Below are 13731 nucleotides of genomic sequence, written 5' to 3' on the forward strand. Positions count from 1 at the left end.
CAAATGAAATAGTATATTAAGCAACAAGAGGATAAATAGGCAGCCATTTCTTTACGATGATTTTTGTGACACGAGTGGAGGTCGAGGGCGCCCTCGACCTCCACTCGTGTCACAAAAATCATCGTAAAGAAATTGGCAGCCTTTATTCTCGTGATACTTACGATATTTGTTATTCCTAATGCACAAAAGTGTCGTTTTCAGATAGCAGACGACAGGGAGTAAAAGTCATTCACTTGTTCGACTTGTATGAAAATGGCGGCCGTTTTCTCCCATGGGCAAGAAAAACGCATGGGAACAGCTGATTTTCTTGCCCATGGGAGAACACGGCCGCCATTTTCATACGTATGCTATCAGAAAGCGCCATTTTTGTGCATGTGGGATAAAATTTTTTTTTCTGGTATATTCTTATTTAGTGACACCTAAACTTTCAATAAACACAGGAAATTTTAAATAAACACGACATGACCATTTTTTTGTAACCCAGTGTAATCAACGATCCCGAAAACTCCAGAGTAACGAGTTTAAAACAAAGGATATCTGATCAATATTTTTAAAACTTGTCAGCCATATTGGATCTGCCATTTTGTATTTTCAAAAATTGACATCAGATTCATATTCAATGACTTAAAAAAAAACCCCACGAGTTACAAATTTTAAACGAATCCGATGAATGTTAAAAATTCTTTGGCCATCTTTGATCCGCCATTTTGAATTTTATAAAACATCAGATTCGTAATCCGTGACATTAGAAACTGCTATATAATAACAAGGATTAAACGAATCTGATAAATATTTTTATAAACTTTCAGCCATTTTGGATCCGGCATTTTGAATGTTTAAAAACTGATTTTGAATTCCAAATCAGTGAACCCTAAAGGCACACTCTCACCTCTACAGCCTGCATGCCTGCGCAGGAAGGCGCAACGAGAGTAAGAGAGAAAAAACATTTGATTTGAATTTTCTGACTCTCTTACTCTTATGAGTTACCATGACAACCTGCAGGCTGGCAGGCAGTAGAGGTGAGAGTGTACCTTAAAACCCCCGGGTAACAAATTGGAGGGAATTTGAAATCAAATTTAAATTCTGTCAAGGTTTTTGGAAAATGCCCCATTAGTATCAATTTCAGTAGAAATACTTCTTGAAAAAATATGATGAAAGAGAATTTTAAGAGAGTAAAGTTTCCGTTACAAATGAAAATTATTTTTTAAAAGTGTAAATTTTAACAAAATATTGTATTTTCCATCATCATATTTCAAAACTGAAAAAAAAATAAAAAGAATCTGAATGAACACAATTTGTCACACCACGTAGAAAATGACAATGAATGACCCAATCTTCGAAGTTGTCAACGAAGTGAGGAACGACTTTTTGGAGCACAGGTGCCGGCCATAAGCGGGCAATATGTTGTAAACTTGAAATAATTTCAGGGTTCATACCTTTTTCCTGTTTTCGTCGCTTCCGTTTATTGCATATTTTTACCGCACATATGCTGAGGATGATGGCTACGATGAAGAAGAGAATACCGCCCACAACACCAGCGGTTATTGCTTTATGCTTCACTCGAGCCGGCACTGGGAATTTCACTTCATCACTTGCTCCGTAATTTGTCGAAGAATTGGCGAAGACTTGAAAATGATAAGTTCTACCTCCGACTAAATTCTTCACTGCTCAAGAAAAGAGAAAAAAAAATTTTATTTCCATTACATCTACACGGAGAAAAATGGATATTTAATGTAAATATCTAGATGTTAAAGTTTAATATTTTTATTCTTTAACATAGGGACAGCTATCTAGATATTAAAAGTAAATATCTGGATGTTAAGCGTTAATATCTAGCATGTGATTTGAATATCTATATATTAAAGTTTAATATTTTTGATGTTAAGGGTTAATATATTTTTTCAATATCTACTTTTGAATATCCAGTTTTCTCCATAAAATATAACTAACAAAAAATATTTCTTTTTTTTCATTCAAAAAATCCATTTTCTGCGGTAGAGAAATTTTTTGAGAAAAAAGAAAAGATAAATAACGAAAGAATAGACGCGTTCAATCGCACTGAACTATATTGTATATAATAATAAAAAGACTCTCTCACCTAGATAAAAAGTATCTTCGGGTCGAATTCGCGCTTTGTTGAGATCCTTCCAAGGTCCATCAGTTCTGTATCTGATTGTGTAATATTGTACCAGATGAGTTTTCTCCGCCGGATGCTGCCACGAAATAATGAAGCCATTCTCCTCCTCTCTCACTGTTACATTCCTTGGTGGACCCGGTTTTGGTCCTGATAAACCAAAATTCCGTATAATCAAGTTAGTAACCTGGAGGGGGTAGAGGAGGGGTCTTTTGCCCTCTCTCACAATATGTAAAATTAATAATTGAATCCCACGCCACAACAACACTCTCAGTTATGAAACAATTTATTGTTTCATAAAGCAATATTCTAAAGCACGTTTCACAATTACTCAAGAAATTACTTAAATTCTATTCTTATGAAAATGAAATTTCAACCATGTAATTATAATTTTACTTATATATGTACAATGAAATGACCAATATATACCATATGGACTAAAACAAATTTATTCCCTTATTGTTTATAGTTTACCACCGTTGTTTACATTTCACGGGGTATGAAAACAAAAAGAATCAAATGAGATATACGAAATGTTATTATTTATTGAAACTTGATACTTAATGGGTACAAATACAAAATAATCTAATTTGGTAAATTAAACTATTGTAAGGGAACAAAATAATATAATTTGTTAAATTAAATTACTGGTGTGTGGAATAGTTAAAGCGGATTTATTAATTTGGTGTAAATAAACGAAATAATCTAATTTAGTTAAAATTAATCTTTGGCTTATATTTAGTGTAACGATCATAATCGTTTTGCGAATTAAATTCTAATTAAATATGACATTTCCAAATGGTTATCCTTGATGCTATTGGAATGAGTGTATGTTTTGGGATACGAAATTCAATTTTCGCGGGTTTAATCATGGCGCGCATGGTGATTCGAGTTAGCAGACGACAAAAAGCGTTCGCTGATGGGGTGAAACCACGGTGAAACGAAAAAAACTGATCAAAGAGATAGCAAACGTCGCGTTGTACAAATTCTGTACATGCGCTTCTTATTATTGTTCTATTATTCTTGCAAATTAATTAAGGTTTTTTTTCTAAAGGCCACTCCCAAATGAAGTACAAATGAAGTACACCCCAAATAATTATTAGATTAATTACTGGATCAAATAGTGGATGAATCACTGGATTAATTGCTGGAAATGCAGTAAATTCTTTCCGAGTCAGGTAGTGTAATAAAATTAGTAACACATTATTTTTTAACGTTTTGACGACAACGGCGCACAGAGGGAAAAAAGCGACTTATCTTATTCCAAAATTCACCAACAACACAAATTTCAATATATTTCTATGTTTCCGTGGTGAATACGGAAATCAATGGGTCCCAATGCGGTGCCAGTTTTAAGCTTTAAAAAACGAAAATACGTGACAGGAGGAAATAATTAGTGTCAGTGCAGAAATATTGGAGTTAAAGGAATGAGAAAATAATAATAGTGAGTGCAAAAATGAAACTTTAAGAAAAAAAGGTAAGTTGAACTGTCAAATATGGGCCCAATGCGGCATAGGCTGATTTCAATGCGCCACAGCAAAAGCAACTTTGACTGGTTTGAATGGCGTGAAATAGGTAAACAAACATTTTCTAACACATTTGTCTCCGTACACAGACACTTTTCACTAAATCTGCCAACGTACAATTGGTAAGCATCTTCTAAATTACAATAATCGAAAATATTGTTTAGATTCATGCAGAAACGTGGTTATAAAATAAAAAATTGGAAAGTAATGTAATGCAAATCATATGTCAGCTGGGCCACTGTGTTCGCTCGATTCGCTCTGCTTGCTTCTGCCCTCTACTGGCGACTTGCACTATGTACCGATTGTGTACCGCATTGAAAGCAGCCTACGCCGCATTGGACTCATATTTGACAGTTCAACTTACCTTTTTTTCTTAAAGTTTCATTTTTACACTCACTATTATTATTTTCTCATTCCTTTAACTCGCATATTTCTGCACTGACACTAATTATTTCCTCCTGTCACGTATTTTCGTTTTTTTTAAAGCTTAAAACTTGCACCGCATTGGGACCCCTTGCGATTTCCATATTCACCAGGACACCCAATGCGGTAATTCGCGAATACCGCATTGGCAGGTTGGCACTTGCAATACGGAATCCCGTACCTCCCAATACTTTTTTTTACAGGGTCATTTCAGAAATTAATCTTTTGTTAAGTGAAGGTTCTCTGTCAAGAATTTTGAAATTTCGCCAATCAAAACTATGTCCATGATTCTGTTTATGTACAGCGACGACATTGTCTTTAGATGTATTTATGTATAATTTACATTGTCATATGCTCCTTGATTCGTACACCAACCATCCTCTTTGTTTGTCCTACGTAAAAGGCGGAACAATCGAGGCAATTGATTTTGTAAACAGCATTGGTGGTCTCTGTTTTAGGAATGGGACCTTCTTTATGAAATTGTTGATCTGCCAGTTTCATTGCACGGTAAACTAAATTATAAATTATTGCAATTTTTTTGTAAGAAAGGATGTTTTGACATAAAGTTTAAGAATCTCCCAGAAAAGGTTGGTTTAGTGTACCAATCAGAAAGCAGTACATTATTTTGTTTATTCTCAATTTCATAGGTAAATTGTAGTCTTTCGTCGTGAAAGTTAAACACATCAACGGATTCATTCACACTACAGTCAAGTGGTACGCACATAACAATAAAGATGAACTTCGGCATTTAACCGATTTTTATAAAGAAAACTTTTGGAATAAATAAATAAACATTTCAAGATATTGGATAAATTTGCATCTTAGGATGTTTATTTATGTATCCAAAAAAAGTTTTTTCATGAAATAATAGCCAATATTGTGCCAATTATTGAGTCTGAGCGATTTCTCACTAGATAGCCATGCAAGATTTTCATTTGTTTCTAAAATGAACAATTAATATTGCATGCCATAATTACAATTAATTATCTATTGTGTAGAATAGGAGATTTCTCGCGTAATCTTCGAATCGGTGGGAGAGACGATGACTTTTGGGGATCGACCTCCGATTTGTGAGATTTAGTTTATGATTAATTACTTTATCGTCGTAAGGAGTCTTTTATGAACCACTTGGCACTTCAAGGGGGAGACGGGGTCAAGCTATTGACTACGATAAGAGGAAAATGTGGCGCTAATACATCTAACAGCATGCCACATGGGGAGGAGGGGGTTGAAATTTCCAAAAAATGGGGCCACTTGGTTTATGGATGTCTCCTCACTCCAGATCGATGGACCGATTCACGTCACTCGTCGAAGTGCCGGCCGAGGACACTGAAAGGTGAGCCTCCTTTTTATCTATTTGAAATATATTGATTCCTTTGTCTAGAAATTAATTTTTTTTATTACAAATCTATGAAATTAAATTTAAATGAATTATATTATGTGTGGCGAATTAAGTGGACGGACGTTTAAGATGAATGGAAAGGTGAAAATCTTGTCTGAGGACCTATTAAATGGATGAATATTTGAATTTATCTATATTTGGACAATTTAACAAAGGAAGAATACTCAAATTCACTAAAGACGTTCCCAGTTTACGTCCTAGGAATCTCCCTCCAAAAGCGAGAAAGCCTCATATATTGAATTTATTGATTTCGACATTAATTGTTTTCAATTTTTATTTATTTGTGCTTAAAGCGAAAATACTGCTAGATTTCCAGTAATTCATTCAGTACTTGATCCAATAAATAATTTAGTAATTAATCCAGTAATTTATCTCGTAATTATTTTTTATAAGGTCTGACATATTTTTGTACATTGTAGTAAAATATAAAGAAGCTAGGACCTATTGAAAGTTAGATACATCGGTTAAAAGTTAATATTCGCAGTGGCGGTTGCGCTGCCTAATTGAGTAGTGGGAGAGTGTAGATCTATTGAACAGTAATATTTTGTTATGAAGTGTACCGATTTTTATGGGACACGATGAAAAATCCTTATCAGAAAATTTTTGTTTTTATTTTCCTTAAGGGGTTACATGGGTCAAAACGACCTGAAAACGTATGTTTTTTTAATAATTCTTTTTTCATAAAATAAATAAATTTTTTTATTTGAACACTTTGGTATCTGAAAGTACACTATTAAATAAGAAAGATATTAAATTTTTTATAAAAAATATTAAAAATCAGGCCCGTAGCAACAGTTCTTCGGGCCCCTTTAAAAAAAAATTGCTTTTGCGGTGGTCAAGATATCTTTTGACTGCTTCATCTAAAATCAAAATACAAAAAATTTTCTGTTAGTGGGTGAATATATCTCGTGATTGAACAAAGGGTTTTCAAAGAAATTGAAATTTGGATGTTTGACAGTGTCTTTTATCAAAAGTTAAAATTTTTAGAACCATTAAGACCATGTAAAATCGGTTCTAATCAACAAAAAAAATATTCCTTCGTTCAATCACGAGCTATACTCATCCACTAACAGAAAATATTTGGTTTTTTGATTTTAAATGAACTGGTCAGAAGATATCGTGACCACCGCTTTTTTGGAAGGGTTCTCAAAGAACCTGTAGGTACGTCCCTCCCTCTGAGCAAAAGGATATCCCAGGGATATCCTAGAGATATCTCGCGAAGTATTGAGATATCCCAGGGAGATCCCTGGGATATTTGTGGCATCTTAGAGATATCCCTGGGATATCCAAATTTCCATCCCATGGGAGACTCGCGCGGGATATCCAAATATAAAAATTAGTAGCATATCCACACGGGATATGCTACGTGAGAAATAGTAATATGTTATAAAATAATTAGAGCTTTAAAGAGTTGAAAAACCATTATTAAATTATAACTAGTATGAGAAAAAAAATATTTCAAAAATAAAAGATTATTTGACTAATATCAAAGTTATTTGTTTGTGATTTAATAAACATTAGTTGAATTCAATAAAATGTCTTTTTGACGCTAAACATTTATTGTGTGTGGGTTTAAACTAATTTTGGTCAATTCATATTGTCTATTACTGACAAATATTTATTGGTTAAAGATATTTACAAGAAACTAAAAAAATGTGAAAGTTAAACATATTAAACAGCAACACTTATAATCACACACTGCAAAACACAAACTTCTGATGCGCTTCTGATCTAATGACGCGACGCCATGGTCGCCATGACACGCAACAGCTGGGAAGGTCAACGCCTGCGCGTGTAAGATTATATGAGTACATACATATAAAATTTTATTTCTTTCTTGTTTCAAGGAAAAAAATATACTGGATTTTCAGTAATTAATCTAGTAATTCATGCATTATTTGTTTAGAATGTAGTTAGAATAAATATTTGAATAATTTAATATATTATCTACCAAAAAAGTAACTAAAAAATCGTACACTTTAAGCTGAGTTTATAAATATATTTATTTTCCACTTTCGTTAATTTAATGCAACAAATATCTAAACAAACTTTTTCTAATTTAAATGCGTTAAATATAATTTCACAGCTCTTTGACACACACTCTTTGACACTTGGAACGATTGCATTTCGTTTCCTGTGCATGCGCTGACATATCCCACGCGGGATATCCCACACGGGATGACCCACGAAAGAAAACTTTGCATATCCCGTGGATATCCAGTGGATGTCCTTGAGATATCCAAATTTCCGTCCCTGAGATATCCTAGGGATATCACGGGATGTAAATGGGATAATCGCGGGATATCCCGTGCTGTGAGGGCTGATTTTTAATATTTTTTAACGAAATTTTTACAAGTTACTCTTTTAATAGTGTACTTTAAGATATAAAAATACTCAAATAAAAAATTTATTTATTTTATGAAAAAAAAATAATTAAACAATCATACATTGTCCGCACGTTTTGACCCATGTAACCCCTTAAGACGGTTGTATATTTCCTCATTTTTGAGGAGATTCTAAAGAGTGCAGCGGTATTATTGGCTTTCCTACAGAGAACTTCCAAAACATGGAAGTGTACAACCGTCTTTATTATTTAAGTTTTATTATTGTAGTTATTCTATAGGTAACTGATTATATACTGTCCTTCCGATTTGCACACTTTTTTGAAAATTGTGGCATTTCCATCATTATCTCATTAGTTCTTAAATAATGATACATTTTGTTACGAACTAATAAATCTTTGGTAGAATTGACAAGGTTTTCAAATAGCATATAATATAAACAGTTATCTTTATATATGCGAGTACTAATTTCTAAAATTATTTTACTGAGCAATTCTTTTATAACCTAAGTACCAATAAGCCACAGTTTTGCGCATCAATACCAGTATTGCATACTTATCCAATTATTATTGAACAGGACAAAATTACCAGCCTCTTGATTATGCGAAATTGATAAACCGAATTATCTCTAGCTGCACGGAGAGAAGTGTTTTAGTGAGTTGTACTATTACGCATTTAGTAAGAAAATTTGAGTAGTGACAAATAAATATTAAGTAAAGGTTACAAAACAGCGTTCAATTTCTTTTTATCAATCGAACTAAATATAGTGGTAAATATGAATGTCAGCTTAGTAAAGCAGACAAAACTAATTTTATTTAAATTTTTAATCATATTATTAATTTAACTTTAAAAAATATATTAAAATTAATTAAAAAGCTACCTATTAAAAATTAAACGAAATCGAGAAAAAATATTATTTTATTCAAATATGCGAAAAATATATTCTGTAATGAAATATAGATTTTATAATTTTCTCTATTTAACTAAACAATTACAGGAATTATAATTTTTAAATTGGTTTATTATTGTTGCCTTATATCACCGTCAGTGTCTTTTTATAAAATATTACTTGATTTTCTTCTTGTTCCTCATATATTAACAAATTCTTGGAAAAATAATTAATTAATAATAATTATTTCTAAATCATTAATTATTTAGAAAGGTTTAAGGGGGAGTGACACCTTTGACCCGAAAAAAATTGATTTTATTATTTTTTTGTTTAAACGATACTTTATTATTGTAGAATAGAAATTATATCATGCGATATACATGATTATAAAGTTATTTTATATGAAAAAATCGAAATCTGTATAAGGTGTCCAAAAGCGCTTTAAGTGCTTCTTAGCGCAATCGGGTATTTTTTCTATTATCGTAGCAGCCCAAGAATACTGAAGACAGGTTAAAATTGATCTAAAGGATGGAACTAAAAGAAATATTAATGTACATAGAAAGGTAGAAAGTCACTTATATGTGGACGTCCATATGAAAAGGGCCCATATTGTCGGTTCTAGTTTTCGAGATAATCGCAATTTAGTAATTTTTGAGAAAAATCTTAATTTTTTTTTAATTTTTTATTATCAATCTACATGTTATGACAAGTCGAATCATGCGGTTTTCATTAATTTATCGATAATTTAACTGTTTGATTTCATTGGTTCTTTAGAAAAATGAAAAGGGCCCATTTTGTCGGTCATTTGCAAAAGTAATCCGTATTTTAAAAATGGAGGTGTGGAAAAATTTAAAACCTCTTGATTTTTCATCTTAAAGGTGTCCTGGACTGTAAACAATTCTTATCTGAATAACTTCCCAGAAAAACCAGAGATATTGATGTTAGAGTCTTTTTTTTCGTAATTGTCAAAATGAAAATTTGGATATTGCGTCAATTTTTTCATAATAGAGACTATCAACAAATTTTAAATTAGTTTAATATCTATTCTTTTTTTCAAATGGCACAATAAAATTGTACCTAATCATTAATCTTGTAAAAAAATAGTTTTTTAATAGAAAAACTGTCCTTTTTAGAAAAGGGCCCATATTGTCGATTTTATGTATTTTCAAAAATAAGAGCGGGGGGGGGTGGTTTTAAAAAATTTTTAATCTGTTGGTTTTTATCTTCAAGGTGCCCTGAACTGGAAACAATTCTTATCTGAATAACTTCCAAGAAGAAACAGAAATACAACAATTAGTTAGTATCGCAATCTTTAATTACGTTTTTCTCGAAATGAGGTTTTTGGCGTTCTAAACTTTGAAATTCCGTAACTCAGCGAATTTTTAACCAAAAAAGTTCTAAGACCACTCAAAATTGGTCAAATTTTGCCAGGAATACGCCCATATAGATAACTCCAATAGTGCCAAAATGGGCCCTTTTCATGTGGACGTCCACATATGGTGCAGGCATCGTAGATTAACAGTGGTTTCATTTTTCATGTTTTCACATTACAAAAAAACTTTTGTAATTTTTTTTTTTTGCTTTTTTCTCGAAATGACATTTTTCAAAACGGTGGGCAGTCTAGCTACAACTGTTTTGATCGGATTGACTTCGGCCAAAGTTTTTTTTGTTCATCATTTACTAATGCTTTCGAGTACGTAGCGAATTTTTTTTGGTTTGTTTGTTTTTTTGGCAATAGATATTTTGAAAAAATTTCGCCCAAAAATCGTCTTTTTGCTTCAAACAACTGCCAAATACACAAAAATTAATATTTTTAAAATATCCTACGTACTCAAAAGCTAAATCTATCACAGATTCAGAAAAACTTTGAATTAGTAAGGTTGACTAATTTCTTCTCTCCGTGTGCATGAGTTAAATACAGTAGTCTAAGGGCCGGTTCCACAACTGTATTAACCAGAGTTTAAGACGGTGAACTCGGTCTAATTACATTACTTAACCAAGTTCATCGACTTAAACTCCGGTTTAAAAAAGTTCAGGAAAAGGCTTTAAAGATAATTCAAGTAGTAATTGGCATCCTGGACTTGCGGCGAATAGCTATTGCAAACGGAACAACTGGCAGAAGAATTAGAATTTTTGTTAATAGTCAGATGGTCCTAGGGCTTTTAAAAAACCCCGCAACAGAATCAAGACTCATCTGGGAATGCCGCGGTGTAATAGATGAGTTGGCTTCATTAAATTAATAAGCTTTAATTTATCTGGGTATCGGGTCACTTGGGAATTAAGGGAAATGAAAGAGCTGACGTCTTGGCGAAAACAGGATCCATGACGATATTGATAAGCCCAGATTCGGCTGTGATCATATTGGTCAGCAATTGGGGTAGGAAGGCAAGCGAAGTCTCTATTTGGGCTAGTTCTCAACAGTAGGTGAGCGAGGGATCTCCTGAAACTCGACAAGATCAGAGTTAGAATCGTACTTTGTCTGCTCATGTGTCATGGTCTATTGAAATACCATCAGCACAAAATAGGTACAAAGGTGTTAACAATGTGTTGATTGTATCAAAACAGCGGCTCTCACATATTATCTGAATGCTCAGAGTTTTCTAGGATCAGACCCTCTAGCTGGGGCTAATTGTAATGCCCGGTTCCACCAACCCCGATTAAGACATTAACGGACCGTCAAATAACGTTATCTCGATTTAACCTATGTTAAATCTAACCGGCCACAATAGCTCGGTGGCTCGGTTAATGTGTGTTAACAGCCGGTTAACGTATCCTAACCTAAAAAGTGTTTTGAAAAGTGACATATAGTGAAATTCTTGTTGCTAGAAAAATAAATTTTATGAACCATAAGTCAGTAAAATTAAGGGAAAAGTCAAATAAATTTTATTTCAAAGAAATTTTAATTCAATTGTTCAAAGATACTTCAATTTTTAAAATAAATTCTATTAAAAAATAAACACATTAATTAAAATTTTCTTAAATTAATCCAAATTTTAAATAATGTTATTTAAAATTCGGATAAAATTGTAAATTTTAATTCAATTGTTGAAAGATTTGAATTTTTAAAATAATTTTATTAAGAAATAATAAAAAATTTGTTGGGGCGGTATCAATTTCCCACAATTCAAGTGTATATAGGAAAACTGAATAAGTTAAAATGCATACGAGAAAACTATATACAAGTAAATTTAAAAAATAAAATCATTAAATTATGTACTTTCGATTCACAGTCAGCGAAATGAGCAACTCAAAAAAAGAACAATTTTATTCAAGGCAACCATTTAGATTTTTATATCTCAATTTTTTCTTTGGATTTTTAATTTCTTTGGACTTTTTGATCAGGACAAAAAATAAGTCCAAAGTGTAACAATTTTTTTTTACTTTTTTGTATTTCATTTACTTTGGAATTTTTTGATTGGACTTCTTGTCCGGATACCCTTGTTACAGTTGAAAATAATTTTAATTCTTCATTAAAATTTGTAATTTCTAATAGTGTGCAGTTTTCTCGTGGTCAGTTTAACGAAATACAGTTTTTTTAATTTAATTTAATGATTATTGAATTGAAATTTTAATTGAATTTTCAAAATAATTTTATTAAAAAATTATTAAATTAATTGAAACTTTGTGAAACTGTCTTAAAAATATTACATAAAAATTACATAAATATAATACAATTTGTTAAAAAATTTCATTAGAAATTAAAAAAAACCAAAGTCTCAAAGAATTTTTATTTAATAATTTATAAATAATAATTGAATTCATTTGTACAAAAAGTTACAATTACAATTTTTATAATTAGTAAATTTTAAAATGATTTAAATTAGGTAATTTTTTTAATAAAAGTCTCGAAAAATTTTATTTAAAATTGTAAAAATTAAAGTTTTTAAAATATTTCAATTTTGTTATTATTAATTAAATTGAAGATGATTGAAATTTTATAAACAAGTAGTTGAAAGTTTGTAAAATAATTTTAATTTCCTAAATTCTATTAGAATTAATTGAATTTTTAAAGAATTTTATTGTAATTTTGAAAAATAATAGACAGAAGTTTGGTACAGTAAGAAATTTTATTTTTAGCTGTTTCAATTTTTGAAAGAGGGATCAGGGAAAAAGTCACCCACAAAGCACAGACATTTTCTGCAAGTTTGCTGCAAGTTTTCCATGCAAATTTCGCAAGTTTCCATTGAAAGTTTGCAGCAAACTTGCATAAATATAAAAGTGTCACCCACTTGGCAAGTTTGCAGCAAACTTGCGCCAAATAGCAAAAACTTAAATGTGTGCGCAGTAGTTTACTATGACATCTGGAGCTGCGCACTATATTTTAGTCACCTTCTCTACAGGGAAGGCATCGTTCATCAAAATATATGCAATTTGAACTGTGTTTTGTGGGCAAAATTCTATCTAGAAAACGTACACTTTTCGTTAGAATTGACCAATCATAATAAAATACTATTGTTATTTCGAACATAGTATACGTTTAGTTAACCATGGCTTATAACATGTTGGTGGAACGCATAGGCGGTTAAAGTCAACTTAACAGCGCCTTAAACTTTAGCGGACCGTTAGTTAATCGAACCTTTAACTACGAGTTGGTGGAACCGGGCATAAGTATTTATGTATTCTGAACAAGCTTGCAACTTGTCGATAAAAAAGATACTGGATTTCTGGAGAAGAATAGCACCCTAAGTAAGTTGAATTTTATAACGCAGTATTAATTATAACGTCATGCATCGGTCGTTTTTCTTGATTGTACTTCCCCATAAGATTATTGAGTAGTGAAGGTAAAATATAGAGTAAAGTCAGTAGCCGATAGGTGCAAATTATTCGTTTAATTAAATCTCGTTACAAATTTTTAAAAGTAACGAAACGTTTTTATAATTTAAACGAGCATACTCGTAGAGAAACTCCAGATTGGACTCTATTAGATGAAATTAGATCTGCGTACTTGAGGAAAAGTAGAAAGTAATAACGAATCACAAAGAAATGATTATATGTTTAGTAAGATAAGAACATTC

The 13731-nt window shown here is 31.7% G+C and overlaps 1 protein-coding gene across 7 annotated transcripts in view; it reads right to left on the reverse strand.

Annotated features, from left to right (window-relative positions):
* LOC122506350 (protein turtle-like) overlaps positions 1-13731 on the reverse strand; it is a 325273-nt gene that overhangs the window by 19894 nt on the left and 291648 nt on the right. For all 7 annotated transcript variants that reach the window (XM_043618465.1, XM_043618466.1, XM_043618468.1 and 4 more), the window contains 2 exons: positions 2099-2284; positions 1437-1664 (listed from right to left, as the gene is read on the reverse strand). In XM_043618465.1, coding sequence (XP_043474400.1) covers positions 1437-1664; positions 2099-2284 — 414 coding nt within the window. The remainder of the gene's footprint in view (positions 1-1436; positions 1665-2098; positions 2285-13731) is intronic.

The sequence above is a fragment of the Leptopilina heterotoma genome, unplaced genomic scaffold (genome assembly GCF_015476425.1).
Source record: "Leptopilina heterotoma isolate Lh14 unplaced genomic scaffold, ASM1547642v1 Lhet_41, whole genome shotgun sequence".
NCBI classification, from domain to species: domain Eukaryota; kingdom Metazoa; phylum Arthropoda; class Insecta; order Hymenoptera; family Figitidae; genus Leptopilina; species Leptopilina heterotoma.